The sequence below is a fragment of the Dichomitus squalens genome (assembly GCF_000275845.1).
Source record: "Dichomitus squalens LYAD-421 SS1 unplaced genomic scaffold DICSQscaffold_19, whole genome shotgun sequence".
Taxonomy (NCBI): domain Eukaryota; kingdom Fungi; phylum Basidiomycota; class Agaricomycetes; order Polyporales; family Polyporaceae; genus Dichomitus; species Dichomitus squalens.
This window is the reverse complement of record NW_006766901.1, coordinates 56662-71819: the sequence shown is the minus strand read 5'-3', so window position 1 is coordinate 71819 and position 15158 is coordinate 56662. Positions and strand designations below refer to the sequence as shown.

At 52.9% G+C, this 15158-nt stretch overlaps 4 protein-coding genes across 4 annotated transcripts; 1 reads left to right on the top strand and 3 right to left on the bottom strand.

Moving 5' to 3' along the window:
• Positions 1 to 1270: 1270 nt before the first annotated feature.
• Positions 1271 to 2429, bottom strand: DICSQDRAFT_62599 (uncharacterized protein; the record flags this gene model as incomplete). The annotated part of the gene is made up of 3 exons (XM_007366582.1): positions 1271 to 1719; positions 1807 to 2191; positions 2247 to 2429. 3 exons carry the CDS (start codon positions 2427 to 2429, stop codon positions 1271 to 1273), a joined length of 1017 nt encoding a protein of 338 aa, XP_007366644.1.
• Positions 2430 to 5186: 2757 nt separating this feature from the next.
• Positions 5187 to 5750, top strand: DICSQDRAFT_62630 (uncharacterized protein; the record flags this gene model as incomplete). The annotated part of the gene is made up of 1 exon (XM_007366581.1): positions 5187 to 5750. A coding segment is annotated over one exon (564 nt), but the record flags the coding sequence as incomplete, so codon positions are not given.
• A 4291-nt stretch (positions 5751 to 10041) lies between these two features.
• DICSQDRAFT_62772 (uncharacterized protein) lies at positions 10042 to 10224 on the bottom strand (the record flags this gene model as incomplete). Its single annotated transcript, XM_007366580.1, has 1 exon — positions 10042 to 10224. A coding segment is annotated over one exon (183 nt), but the record flags the coding sequence as incomplete, so codon positions are not given.
• A 1163-nt stretch (positions 10225 to 11387) lies between these two features.
• DICSQDRAFT_33654 (uncharacterized protein) lies at positions 11388 to 11570 on the bottom strand (the record flags this gene model as incomplete). The annotated part of the gene is made up of 1 exon (XM_007366579.1): positions 11388 to 11570. A coding segment is annotated over one exon (183 nt), but the record flags the coding sequence as incomplete, so codon positions are not given.
• Positions 11571 to 15158: the final 3588 nt, after the last annotated feature.

The window sequence follows — 15158 nt, the reverse complement described above, 5'->3', positions numbered from 1 at the left end:
TCGTCGGGAATGGCGGTCGTCGCCTGGAGCTCGAAGAAGCAGACCACCGTTGCGCTCTCTTCGATGGAGGCTGAGTATATGGCAGTCGCGTACGCTGCGCGGCACACGATTTGGATGCGCGCCATGCTCGCGGAACTGACCTGTGAACAGCGGGATGCCACTACTCTCAAGGCTGACAACAAATCAGCGATCGAGCTGTCGAAGGACAATGTCCAGCATTCAAGGTCAAAACACATCGATATCCGGCATCATTTCATTCGGGAATGCATCGCCGCCGACACGATTCGACTGGAATATTGCCCGACGGACATCAATTCGGCCGACTTGTTCACGAAGGCCCTTGCACGCGATCGTTTTCAGGCTTTGCGCACACAACTCGGCATCTTGCTGATGCAGAGTTGAGGGGGAGTGTTGGAGTATGGTCACGCGCTTGCCTTACTGCTTTGGGCACGCTTTGCGAACGCTTGACGGTGGCACCAACGCCACTACGCCTTCTGTCTCGGATCTACATTACGATAGTCTTTATGTAGTACATGTATATATAGACTCCCGCGGCTCCGCTGTAGAATCATCTTCTTTCCCCACGAACTTCTACATGAGGGACATAGTCGTCAGGGGACGGAAAGGGGGATGGTAGTGTACAAGTGGACGACGGGGGAACAGGAAGGTAAGCATAGGTCGCCGGAGACAGGAAGGGGGGTGGAGTGTACACGAGGGCGACGAGAAGGAGTAGTCAAATAACGAAAAGATAGGGGGTGGGGCGTACCAACGGTAACACCATTCAGTATAACCTCCGCATTCTGAATGATTTCTGCATGGATATACACTAGGTCTCTAACAAAACAATCTGAACAGTTCATCCATGATTTACTGAGCTTCAAACAAGCAGTCACTAGTCCGCATATTTCTACCAGGTCTCGATTACTTCAGGCGGAGTTCATTCAGACAATAATTCACATGGTTTTGGCATATTGAAGGGTCAAACCATCGTGATATGCCCACGGTGTAGCAAAGTGTTATGGTTGTGATAAGATACTTCATCCCTATCCGCGAACGACTATGTACATGACTATAACAGGTATGTCGGCCTATGCAACCTCTCGACGACCAGTGGCGCGCCGTTGAGCCCCAAGCTCAGGGACGTCACGTGATATTTCAGGCGCGCGCTTAAGGCTGTTCAAAAGTGGCGTTTAGTTGAACCGCACCATAGGACTACATACGGACATCAATATATGGTACAGATGCGGCCGGACCTTGGATGAATATCAGACTAGAATGTGAATAATCCCGTCCGGGCATGATTCGGCATGATATGCACCATAGTCAACCAGACCTGCGGCAAAGCTCTCAGTGTCGACCGTGCCACTAGCATTATAGTACAGATCTTACTCACGTTGTACAGCACATATGACAATTCGTCGTCGTCAGGACCCCGGAGGGAGTAAAATCGGCTCCCGACAAAGCTCCCGAAGACGACGAAAATCGCCCCGCACACAGATCCAATGCCCCAGAACGAGGCTAGGAACAGTGACCATACGCTTATTGCAGTCACAGTCGCAATCCGGGAGAACTCGGGGGCATAGATGGGGAACGTCTTGCGGCCCAGGATGGCATCACCCTCAACGTCTGCAAAGTCTTGGGCTTGGATAGTGGTGCAAATCAAAGCACCGCTGATGCATACTGCCGTAGCTGATACGTTGTCTAGATCGCGCGTCGCTCCTAGACCAAGAATAGATCCCAGTTCGGGTTTGCCGAAGGTACATTCGCAGGTAAGCAACAGTTCAGAGAGGGAAGAGGTGTACGTACCCATGAGCTTGGTTGCCCCGATTTCTAACGTGGTGTAGCCCCCGATATTGCAGATGCTTTTCCCGATAAGGTGTCCGGCAAGACCAAGCTCGTCGTAGGCGAATGTAGTCAATAAGAGTCCGAGCGTCGTAAGCATGAGATCCCCGCCGTGTAGTGCCGAGCAGCCGAATGCCGCGGCGACTGTCACCCAGCGAAGCACAAAGGCCTGTCGCTCGGTGATGCGCCCTGCAGGGAGTGGGCGCCATGGCTTGTTGACAGCATCTTCAAGGCGCGTCCGGGCCTGGTTGGAGACGTTGCACATGAATTGGTGGATCCAAGTCCAGATGAGGGCGCGAAGGAGCCGGTCAAAGGAACAAAGAGGGGCGGTCGCACATGCGAAGGCCGACTAGAGCAACGATCATTGTGAGTACGGATACAATATGCAAGATCGCAAAACGCACTATGGGGAGTAGGATGGTTTTCAAGTCGGATGCCGTAAATAGCATTGCCGTTCGTGCATGGTATCCACAGTGGCGGATGAATGTCATCAGTCCCGACAGAACGTGCACTAGTTGAGAACGTCGTCGTGTGGAAGGTTGAAGAGATGGTCGAGGCTGTGAGACCGTAATGAGCCGGGAAAACATGCAGGGACAGCAATGCGCAGTTGCCCGTTTCTGTCAAACGAATTAAGGGGCAAGGAGGCAAGTGTGTTTCCAAAACGTACCTCGCGGCGTGCACTATCAGAAGACAGAATGTCGGAGGTTCCCCTTGAGGGCATACATCTACCCCAACATATCACATCCAGGTGGCCTAGCCGCCTTGCGTCATTCGAACAACTTGAAGGGCGGCAGGTCCTTGCGCTACCGGTGATAGTTGACGTTTCATGAGAGCTTGAGAAGTCCGCTTGAGGGGATCAACTTCAGGGTACGAGACATCGGAGAATCGGAGCGCTGAGAGTATGAGATGGGATCGCGAAAAGGTGTAGCAGGAAGGTAGTGGCGTATTAGCGCAGTTGGTCTGAGCTTGTGTTTAGCTTGCGTCCGGCGCTACATCTTGTAGCCCTAAACTAATGATGATCATCGCAACGGCGCTGGCGTCGTTCAATGAGTCTATGTGACAGCGGAGTATCGTGCGAGACGTGCAGTACGATTATTCATAACCATTGCTGTGGCAAGTCCCGGCCCTGAACAGATTCTCCGAGGGCGATGTAGGCGCGATATGAGTGGCTGAAATCTCCGGCCAAAGTGTTGCGCCTATCGACGGGATCAAGCTGGAGGGCAACTTGGAACTCAATGGTCAGATTAAGCGAGGTCTTCGAGGGAGGCATCGGACAACGGACCATGATTATATGCCTACATGGATACATGGAATAAGCCTGATCGAAAATGATCATGGCCACTCACAGTGAGTAAGCCCGAACCCAGATTGAACGCAAGATCGTATTGCCGCGCGCTGGCAATGTCATTCAGTTCTGGTTGCGCGCGAGGGAGACGCCACGCTGACGTAGAGGGCACTTACCACGGATTCCTTGGTGCCGTAGAAGCACAACAAGTACTAGCACGGCAATGTCGGCATCATCTGGGGCGCGTGTCCAGGGTGAGCAAGCTGTTCCATCTCTATATCTCGCGCCGGATGGTTTCAGATTTCGGCGCATCCTGCGCTCAGTGCGTGAAGGTGATCGAGCCGAACATGCCCTGCTTTAGCTAATAGAATCAGAGTCGCCTTCCCGCTCTAGTGTCATCCCTTATGGCCGCTAGTTTCCTGCACTAATTTGACTAGAGCGGGAAGGCGACTCCGACTCTATTTGTCAGTAAGTAGATATGAGTCTCCAGTATGGAGAGCAGAATGAAAGACGCGAAGTTGGCCCGAGTTGAACAATCAGTCACGGTGCATTCCGGACCGTGAACTATCCCACGGACCGGACTGTCGCGGACATTCTTCGATAGGCGGGCAAGTATAAAAGCTAGCTTCCACAATGTCTTCATGCCAGGACCTTCGCCACAGTCTTCGGCGAAGACTGTGGCGAAGTGAGGTCAAGGTCGCCTTAAGGTGTCGGAGTTCATACCTTGATGCACCTTGAAGCGCCACAAGGTGAGCTTGAAGTGGGCACGTGCTAGGCTTGCACAGCGAGCATGGGTAGTCTGGGGATCTCGGTGTACTGCGAAAGGTTGCAGTCTTGGTATTACGAGTCAACATTGTATCTGCTTTCCTCGCGAGCCTGTCGTAAAACATTGGAGATGGTCCCGGACTGAATACACTACTGAGAATTGTTCTCATTGAAGCCATGCTCCGAAAACGGACTGTAAGCCGCCGGCTCGTATGGGTGGCTCAGATGATGGTCCTGGAGTGTTACCGGGGTATGCAGAGCTTGGTGCGGGAGTACAAGAGTAGTGATGAGAGCCAGGAGGGAAGGTAGATCGTGACTGAGGTGTAGAGGGAAGGGGAGCAGTGGGTTGCAGAAGCTCAGAGGTTTGGCAGCTGCATTGTGCAAGATTTCTCGCACCGCAGGAAGCACAGCCGTAGATTGACATGGGAAAGGAGAGATGCTTCTACTCACTACCTGGTAAGTTTTTATGCCTTTCTGGACTCTGCTCTTCGACCAAAGATTGCATTGCTGCTCATCATCTACGTTACACATGCATAAGATAAATACCTAGGAAACGGATCTAAGTTATCCAGATAAAGGTTTGGTGAGCTCTAAATGACCCAAGAGAGAACATACAACATCAAGAGACATGGTTGAAGTGCGTGCAGCTGATGGGAGAAAGCAGGCTGGCGGGAACGAGGAGAGGAGAATCCGGCACGTGACCAGATGAAGCGCGTCGTACCAGTCGGCCCGACAGCGGATACTTGGAGCCGCCGAGAGTCCACACCTTGAAGCGACCTTGACTTACCTTGAGCTGACCTCAAAGCGACCTTGATGGTCGATTTTCATACTCCGCTCAAGGCAAGGTGCACATTGACGTGAAGTGACCTCACTTCGCGGCAACACTAGTCTTCGCGAACCGCAGCTGCAAATGCACCATCTGTGCTAGATACGCGTAAGTCGGTCAACATGTATGCCGTTCCTAGTGACGATGTCGAATGTTGATGACCTAGGTCAGTCACAGACCCATCAGTTTCTCCTAACTGGGCTATACAGAGGCACACATTGCATTATCTCCTGTACGTCACGCCGTTCTCGCATTGACGCGGCTCTATCTCATCATGATCCCGCAGCTTCGAAGCATGCGACTGCTTAATACAAAGACCTTAGAATTCGAGTCCATCCCAGACCCTCATGATGTGCGATATGCCATGTTTGGTCCAAAGTCGAGGGCGGCGAGAAGACGTACCAGAACGTCCTAGCGATACAGCTCGAGCAGCCCATCGAAGGAGGGAGCCTCGAGCGTTATCTTCCACAGAAGATCCGAGACGCTTGCGCTATCGCGGGGAGTCATGGATATGACTACATCTGGATCAATACTTGCCGCATCGACAAGACCAGCAGCGCCGAGCTTTCCCAGGCCATAACGTCGATGTTCGACTGGTACAGACTGGCGGATGTCTTTTACGCCTTCCTACATGTTGTCCACGATACGAGCGACTCTGCGGGACCGGGTCTCTCGCCCCAGAACTTCTTCGAGAGTTCATGGTTCGATCGCGGATGGACCCTTCAGGAGCTAATCGCACCCGATAATGTGGTCTTGCTATCGAACACGTGGGGCGTTATTGGGACCAAGTTCCAATTCGCGAAGACGCTGGAGGAGAAGCTGAAGCTAGACGCAGGGGTTCTCATGGGCACGAAACCGCTTTTCAGCGTGTCCGTTGCAGAGCGGATGTTCTGGGCCTCTGCTCGGGAGACGACGGTGGTGGAATACAAAGCTTACTGCCTCCTTGGTATCTTCGGAGTTAGCCTTACACCTCGCTACGGAGAGTTACGGCCATGCACCGAACGTTTGGCAGACTCGATACCGTGCTCATGAGCTTTAGAGCAGACGAGTAAGGAGCCAGCGGCAGACAATGTGCGTGCGGGGCGGGGCTGCGAGGTCCACGGGGGAGACGTGGTCGCCTACCGCGAACTGCTAATGCAAGGCGTCCGGATACGTGCGCTCCGTGTCATCGTGGAGTAGTCTCGCGGCTGGTCGCATTCGACGAGCTTGACGGGATCCGAGTACGTTGCAGACAGGCCGGCGAAGTCTCTCTGACAGGCGATGCGATGAGGAGCCGGCTACTCCTTCGACGACGAGATTCTCCGCAGTGATGGTGCCATGTGGTAGGCGGATGTTGTGCACGCCATCGCGACGGCTCGTGTGGGAACACTCCCGGGCGACTTGTTGAGACTTCCCAATGCAGAGACTGCCGAGAAGTAGCGAAGCGAAGCAGCGAAAAGGCTCACCTACATAGGCTTAGCAATATCCCTCAGTGAGCGCAGCCCAGGTTGGAGTCGAGGTCGTTCATCTCAATGGATTCATGCAGGAGCTGAGCGACCAACGAGGCCAAATACCGTGAGTGGGAGCTGATGGACTAAAATTATTTCACGAGTGCTTAAGGGCCTGTTCGGCAAAGAGTTGGAGTTAGAGTTACCGGCATTTCATGCCCAAATATAGTAATAATATCTCGGTTTTCAATCTCGAGAAAACTCGAGTTACTCGGGCGAGTGCATGCGTTCGGATGCCTCCCAGTAACTCCGGGCGGTTGTTATCAGCTCAGGTCATAAATTATCTCGCTTGATTCTCTCTCTATAGAGTATTGGGATGGCTACCATGACCGGCGTAGATTGTGATCGGACATCCGAGACCATCCTACTTGAGGGATTAGGGCAGGCTACTACCAAGGCCCGCCCAGTCAAAACAATGACAGTTACTGCTATAATAGCCTGTCTTCGGCGCTCTATTTGAGCCTGATGGATAGCTTGGTGAATTTAGACAGCTGCTCTTGTGTGGACCATGGTGAAGCAGGGATGAAGCAGAGCCCGTCTGATAAGCCATAGCTACATCACAGAATTCCTTTTGAAATCGGCCCCATGGCCACGGAGCTAATAATCGACGCCTTAGTAATCAACTTTCAAGCCCATGATCAGATAATGGCAAACGCCAAAATAACTGGTTTCGTGGTTACTGCATCGCGAGGCCTGGGCAATGTCAGCCCAATATTGTCCCTCTGGCGATGTCATCGCATCGTCTGTCCCAGCCTGTGCTCACTGTGCAATGCTATCACCCACTTCCAAGCGCCGTCAACACCCAGATGCACCGCGCGTCTGCGTCGGTACTGGTACTATACAGCACTAGGTCGGAGTGCAAAATATCACCGAAGTCTTGTACACATGCTCGAGGCCGCGGTCGCTACAATTACTCAGTATGTATCCCTTCAATATTCGACGTTGCTCATTGACCCTCCCCGTCCACGAAACGTCTCTAGGTGCGTCCCTTTCTATCTTGCATGCTGTTATGACCACCTGAGGTAAGTCTCGCGTTCTTGAATCCTGCAATTCCTGTGAGTTTGTGCATGATTAGTAGCTCCCTCACTAGACGTCCCTGGACTAGTTTTTTTTGCCTCTGTCTCATGATCCTAACATCTAACAGTCCATAGCACAATCCTTGATCTCTTACTGTGCTTGACCTCATGCCCCGAGACGATTCCCTATCAGTGTCTTCTGCTGTCTGTGTCCTCCGTCGCTCATAGCTCTACTGTCCTCGCTTGTCTTTGACATTATGCTGGGTTTATCTGAGGTCAGTGTGCAATTCCAAGCTCTCGGCTTGTATGTAGATCCACATCTCTGGAGGTACGGTTGCGTTGTCGTAGTAAAATGTATCTACTGTGTTCTGTAGATCACTTTTGTCGTAGCATAGCTGATAATACATTTTGTGCTTGTCGTATAACCTAACATGTGCGGCAATTTGCACGCATTGCGACGTATAAATGTGAATTAATCATGGGATTATACTAGATTACCAAGCCCATCGTGATCGTCAAAAGCTTTGGAATGGCACCAATTGTTGTATTGCTCGGAAGGGACCCCAGTATTCTATTCCTTACAATGAGACAGCAACGAGATGGGAAGGGATCCGATGTGGTCGACATCCGATCACAACGATTGCACCTATCGCAAGGATTGTGTCCATTGCGAAGACATGGCGAGGTGCTTGTTCTGGATCGCGAGATCAGAAAGAATTCTGTTATGTATTGGTATACTAGATACATGTACGAGTTCAGGGCGCTTGTCTCCTCCGGACTTCACGGGTACTCCGCCCCTGTAACTCTAACTCGCACAGAAATCCTCGGAAATGCCGCCACGTGACAAAATGCCGGTGACTCGTAATTCCAACTCTTTTCCGAACAGGCCCTAAGATGAACGCTACGAGATTATCGGAAGTTTGGCGAAGAGTGTAGTGTATGCCAGGAGAAGAGCAAGCGCCGGTATCGCAGAGAGAAAAATTCGACATGGGTGGCATTCTCCGTAATTCGCGGCCCACATGAGATGCTCTTGGCCCCTTTTTGTGAACAAGAGGTCAGCTATATAGGCACAATCCATTCTCTTGTTCGCCTCCGAGGAGGACTCGTGGTGTGAACCACACTCGAAATCACCTGACATAATGCAGGGGACCAGGTTGAACTCACGGTCAACAGCACGCGCCCGCTGCCTTAGGTACCCACACAGGACAATTGGCTCGTAACAAGTCGTGGCGACTACATGAGGTTTTGTCCACCATCGCAGTGCCTTGCAATGCATGCACCGGGTCTTCGCTGTCACCTGCGTGAGGGCGTACCCGCATGACCTAGGTTTAGGACCGGTCGGCTACAATAGGCACTTATCTTGTTGCAGTGCCGGTGGACTCCATTCTTGGCAAAGAGCTAGTAATCTAGGCTCAAGGGTGAATGTAGTGACCACTCGGCACAGAACGCCAGCCTCGCAAACAGCACATCTGTCACACAGGGTCGGAGATCTTCGTGCCGGCATCTGCACTAGGCATGGCCTGCCGAATAGTTCTACTCGCACGCATCGCAGGATGCAGACCCATCCTTCAGGACTGTCTACGGTGTACCGTTGGTTGTGAGAGAATAGCGGCTACCTGCACGCCATCGGGGTGAGCTTCGGACCTACCGGCGTGTCAACAGGCAACGAGCTGCACTCACCTTGGATATGGTTCAAGCTCATCTATCACGTCACATCCCCGCAGGCTGACATGTACGGCTTTAGCTCACCCATAACCAAGATTGCTTGTACAATCTAGACGAAGTTGAGTCGGCATCTACTGATCCTGAGAACGTCCGACGCACCTAACTGGCCATCGGCAGGACATTCCCGTTGCTCACCTGGACGACAACCGAAAGTCGACAGTCATCTGCCCCTTCGCGCAGAAGTGGGCAGTGCTGACTTATGTACATCCGTCGAACAGACGATCTACTGGTGTATCAGTCCACGCATATCCTGATAGTCTATACTGATATTCGATTGAAGGCAGACGTCACGATCTTGCCATCCAATGAGCTCGCATAGCACGCGAATGACTGACGTACTGACCGGCATGCTGCGGTCTGTACCTTGCTCAGCGGCATCAGAGATACAACGAGTACGAGATTGTTATCACAAGCGGCCTGTTGGTGGACCTCGCTCGACATAGTAAGCGATCCAACCCACAGCAAGAGGCTCGCCATTGCATGTGAGTTACAATCAACTAGTCCGGAGAATCCTGGCGACGGTCAATCATCCCCCGATGACCCGCAGCCAAGAAGAAATCAAGTTCTGCAATTAAGTAGGAAGACCCTGTCATCACAACGTGTGCTAGAGAAACCTAGGGTGTAAAGCAGCAAGTGAGAACGCACCAAATGTTGAACGTACCAGCTCAGTGGAATCTGTGTTTATCCGGGATCTCATGACCTTGACAGAAACGTGAAGAGATATAAGCTAACGCACCACAAAGGGCCGCAAGGGCAAGTCATCGCCGCTCGCATCTCGGAAGTAGGGTAAGACCAGTATCAACGCGATTCCCCAGCACCTGCGGTGAAATGATGCTGGTAAAAACCCGTCTGCAGGGTGACTACAAATGACGTGTAATTCACGCAGAAAGAGCAATAATGCCAGTAAGGGGCACACCCAGTGAGTCGTCATAGACGGACAAGAATGTGCAAAGGATCTGCATCGTACCGTCATAAGTGCAGTGCAGCTGGTCGGTTTAGGAACATCGCTGAAGGTCATCGTCATCTGTCAAATCATGCGAATTCGATGATCACCTCATAGCCTGGAGGCTCTCTGGCTGTCACCTGTGATACATATCATATCATACTGGACCCGACACATGCGACGCAATGACGACGCCCGTATATAGACATGAGACTTACCTGCGTGATGCCGGCTGTGAAGGAGAGCCTGTCGTTTGGGCTGTGGCGGAGTGCGTCGATGAGCATTGGACCGGTGATGACGAGTAGCCAGCCGTCTAGCACGGCGATTCTGAAGCTCGTCCGGTAGAACTATGTCTGGAACTCCTGGCCATTGACTGAATCATCAGAGCTAGCGTCGGGCCCGCACCCTCTTGTATCCCTCACGTAGCATGCCCTCCGTGCCACGGACATAACAGATGGCGCCGAGACGAGAAAGGATCAGCGCAGGGGGTCCGATGGTGGGTATCGAAGGCAACTCAAGAGCCAAGTCTCTGAAAATGCAATCTCCAAGGTACAGATGAAGACGCATATAACGCAGGGGATTGGACCCACTCGCGACGAGGAAGACGATGGTGAAGGTAGCGAAGAGCTGCCACGAATCCAAGCTCGGTCCCATAGCACGTCGCATCAAGCCGACACGTCCATGGGCGCGTGCAGCGGGTGGGCACGAGGAGAGGCAGGGGAACTAAGGAGCGGGGCAAGGTTCTAGGGGAAAAAAGGGAGACGACGATGGCGGAGAGGCGAGAACACAAACTCAGTGGCGTGCTGGAGGACACTCGGAACGAATTGAGGAAACATCATATTTACTCGCGCGATGGATACTCGGCCGAGGTCCCCGAGGTGACAGGGCGAACGCGATCGTCGAGGAAGGAGCCGAGGCGGGGCGTGGGTGTCTTCTCGTGTCGCAGGCGGTCGATGGGAGCCATGTTTCCCGGAGAAACGTTTCTCGCGAACGTTATGAGTGCACTAACGTCGGAGCCTTTGGCACAAATGGTTGTACAGAGAAGTAACTCGCTGAGACAAGAATAACGGGCGGTCAGAGGTTCTCCATTCCCCGAGGGAAGCTTCACTGCAGCGAATTACAGACCAAGCTCTGAACACGCAGCTTTCACATTATCCGCCATCTCTCAGAACTCCATCGCGCCCTAGTCCTCCAAGATGTCATACTTCCACCATTCCTTGGCAGCGTTGTCCGAGAGCAGCGCTAGATCCGATGCGCTCAGGCTCCAAGTGGTGACTGTCCTGGAAGTGATTGCAGAAGGCGATCTTGGTCCCGAACGCAGATACGCCGTGTAGTATGTGTATCTCCATATCGGGAGTGATGTCTCGGAATTACCGGCGCAGTTGGTTGTCAGCCTCAGACGACTGGCCCTACCGGCAACCCCCAACAGACCCAACCTGGAACGCCGGCGACGACGCAGCCCCCAGACCCCTCACGCTTTGAGGCCAAGGGGGAAACCAGCGGGTGGTTTGACCTCGACTATGAGGACAGGGGTCGCACATACGTGAATGAGAAGGACAACGAAGTCGACCCTCTTGCATGCTGTGACCGCGGGAAGCTGAGGGGCGACTTCGAACATGGTGTCGACAGGGAATAGAGTATTGAGCAGACGGTTCCAAGATCCGCAGAAGGGCTTCTCCGAGACTCCGAAGTCGAACTCGACGCTCCAGCGATGAAGAAGGGCACAACAATCTCCGGCCGCCATAACATCGAAAACTATTCGAGATAGTTAGTGGTCCCATATTCGAACTCCGTCGATGGCGCTAGCGCACATCGCCATGATCAGCACGACTATCGACTCGACATCGTCTTCGCCGTCGACCGTCGGATCTCACTCTCAACGTTAATGGACATCTCTACGCTGCATACACAAGCACCACGCGAACTTGGCCCAGTTGGATACCCAATTATTGCAACACCAACAGCGTTCGCGGGAGTACCACATGCAAGGAAGCTTTAGATGCGACTGCGCGTCCCGCATACATCCGGTCCTGGTTAGTACCCAGCGCGGCATCCAGAAACCTTATTCGACTAACGAAACACACACGGTTCCGCAGAGGGTAACATCTACCTTCTCACGGCATGCACGCCAGCGGCGTGATGTCTCATAAGGACAGCAAAGTCGACAGCATACATGGGCAAGGAATGGTCTGTCAAGCGGCCGGGTTCCCGGAAACTCGTCCCACAACACTCAGAGACCGCACTGGACGAGGTCAACGCAGCCGTGGGTCATGCACGCTGCTTGTGAACTAGTGACGCTCTGAGCCAAGACGACCCGACGTAGAAGCTGCCATGCTCAACACCAAGGCTATCGCCTGTGCGGACGTCATCGTGCTCAAGAGGGCTCTCGGAGAACATGTTGCAATACAGTAGGAAGTAGAAGCGCCTGAAGGGAGTGTGGCTCAGGTACGTTGTGGATTCAACGAGACTGTTGGGCCATGTGGATCGCAGCAACAACAGCTCTACGGCGTTGAAACTGCAGAACGAAGGTGATGGTAGTTCAAGTTGATATCGGAAGTGTCGAGTCTTGGGTCATTCCGGACTTTTGGTTCATTGGCCGGCAGAAGCGGAAGCGGAAGCCGCCGAACAAGGCCTGCCATCTCGTATTGTAAGTATTGATCCAGTCTGGCGTTGCTTGCGATGCTGACGGTCTTTCCATAAGTAGCCGCTGAACCTGTTGAGAGTATGACTTTTCCCGCACGAGTAGTTGAGGATAAAGCGGAAGCTTCTGGCTTTGAGAAGTGGCCGCATTGAGACGACACACCAAGCAGTATATCTCCCAGTTCTTGTTCCATCTTCAGGACTGATCGGGTCCGCAGCTGCAACCCCGCTTACGTTCTCTCCTCGACTCATTTCTGCATAAACCCTTTGCGACTACACATGCTAATCGTAGGTACATTTCGACTTTCATAAACCTCGGCAATCACGTGCACTGTAGGTAACCCCTGCGGGTCGGCGCGTTGGCGTGCGTCACGCAGCCTGATCATATGCCAATGAGTGCTGACAATTGATCGAAATTCATACACACTTGCCGCAATATACCGAGGCGCGTCCGTTGTATTCGTAGACGACGCGGTGTGGTCCCGGAGGCGCGGGCCTATCTACACCGAAGACCTTACCCTGTAAGACAGGATACTCCTCATAGGGGCCTTGACAAGCCGGAAAAACGAAACCCTGGAGTTTTCCCAGTAAGCCTCGTCCCCTAAACCCTGACACAGCTTCAACACGAACCTCATGGTTGTAGAAACGCATGGGGTAACCCCTGCGGCGATTTCCTGTCTGTCAGGGGCTCGCTCGACAAGTGCTCTGTGATAATAGTCTCGTACCCGTTGTCGTTACGCATGCCGATCCCCTTGTACCATGCATATCCAACGTCCTCGTTGGACAACAAGGTACCTATTTGGAAAACGTGAGCACCGCGCTCGCGTTGTTCCAACAACCGATACATCTACCTTGGCAATCGCAGGCAATCTTAGGTGCGTCGGGGTTCTCAGTGGCATTCGTTGGGTTGGTGCCGTTAGGGAGTGATGCGAGCGATGCCGATACAACCCAAACGGTTGAGAGCAACGCGAATACAGGCAAGAATTTCATATCGAAGAGCTAGACCTGGGGTTTGCGGGAGCAAGAGGCGAGGTAGAATGCAACGAGTCTGTGTCGCTGCTTGGTTGGCATTGCCTGCTGTTGCAGAGGTTCATATGGGACTCTGCGCGTCTCGTAGTTCGCATACCGGTACGTTCACTCCATAGTATGTTTTTCCACATACTGCTTCATATGTTCATTGCAACAGAAGGCTCGCCTCGATCCGCCGCTAGACCCGAACGATGCCCCCGTTGAAGACAGGCAAGCAGGAGGAGGAGGCTTTCATGCGACACTGTTTAGTGGCGCTGACAGCTTCTTGATTAACCTGTCGAGGTGGGGCTCTTTCAACCGAAATATATATTTTCTCATGTCGTATGACTCTCCTGTCTCGTAATGCGTGCATAACCTAACCCCGAGTAGACCCCGATTTACTCCCCACTGACGTGCAAGGCAGAGCCTTGTGTTCATCGTGCCGCCCAGTCAAAACGAGACCATTGGCATTGGTAGGTACAAGCCCCGTTGTGGGTCATCGGCATTGCTGAGAATATAGCATCCTGGGTCAACGTCCGTGAGTACCGCACACTCAGGAGTGTGCGCTTAGATTGGGGCGGAACACGAGGGAAAAGGCCTGAGGGTTGCCCAGGTTTGTGTTCAACATACCTCGTAACGGTCATTGTACTGCTAAGGTTCGTCGATGAGATGCCTTACTTCAGCATCAGAAAGTGCATAGAGAACACGACAGACTCACCACGCACCGTCATCCAGAGTATCCTCGGTCGCAAATTCGATGTCCAAGTCTAAGCACCGGGTATCTGCGCATATCCGGGACGGTTAGCGGGGTTGGGGCCATGTCCTGGCTCATTGCGGACCTCCAAACTGAACACCAGTATAGTCGCATTCACTGAGCTGCCTGCGTGTAAAGGGAGCAGAGACGTGAGACAAGGAAGTACTCGCGAACACGAGGAGGTTGCGGGATTAAAGCGCCAAACCAGGCCTATCTTGCCGTCTTATTCGTTTCCTCACCACAGACGTAATTCGACTTCAGATCGCGCCCATCGTCCAGGGTGGATTGAGGACAGGATTCATGCGCATGGCCTCGCTGCGTGCACGCAAGGGCGCAGCAATTGCTAGCTTCCTGGTCTTGCGCAGGTCGCAACAATGCCACTCCCCCAAGGACCGCACCAATGGAGGTACATACATCCACCACTTTCGAATCAGCTTTGGAACCTGGACACCCGTTCGATCTAGATATTCAGTCACCTTGTAGAGGGTCCAGGCCCGATATCATACAGGTTGGATCCCGCTCATGCTGCCCTTCGGCCTTGCCGACGTCTTATCGTCCACGCTTGACAGTCTTGACTACTGATCGTTCTACCACACCGTCCGCATCACCGCGCGCGAGAACATTCGCGACTTCCTCATCGGCAAGATCTACACGGCTAGACACGTCCATGCTTGATACTAGGATTCATGCCAAAGTAATGTAGTTCATGTAATGCGTGTGGCTGCACAAGGATCACATAATCGGCAGACGCAGCAGCTGTTTGGGACAGCCACCATCGCATCGTGTGCATGTCTGCTTGCGTCTGGCTGTGTCGTCATGTACATTACGTGTCAGCGACATTTTCTGTTGATATGCACACGACTCGTA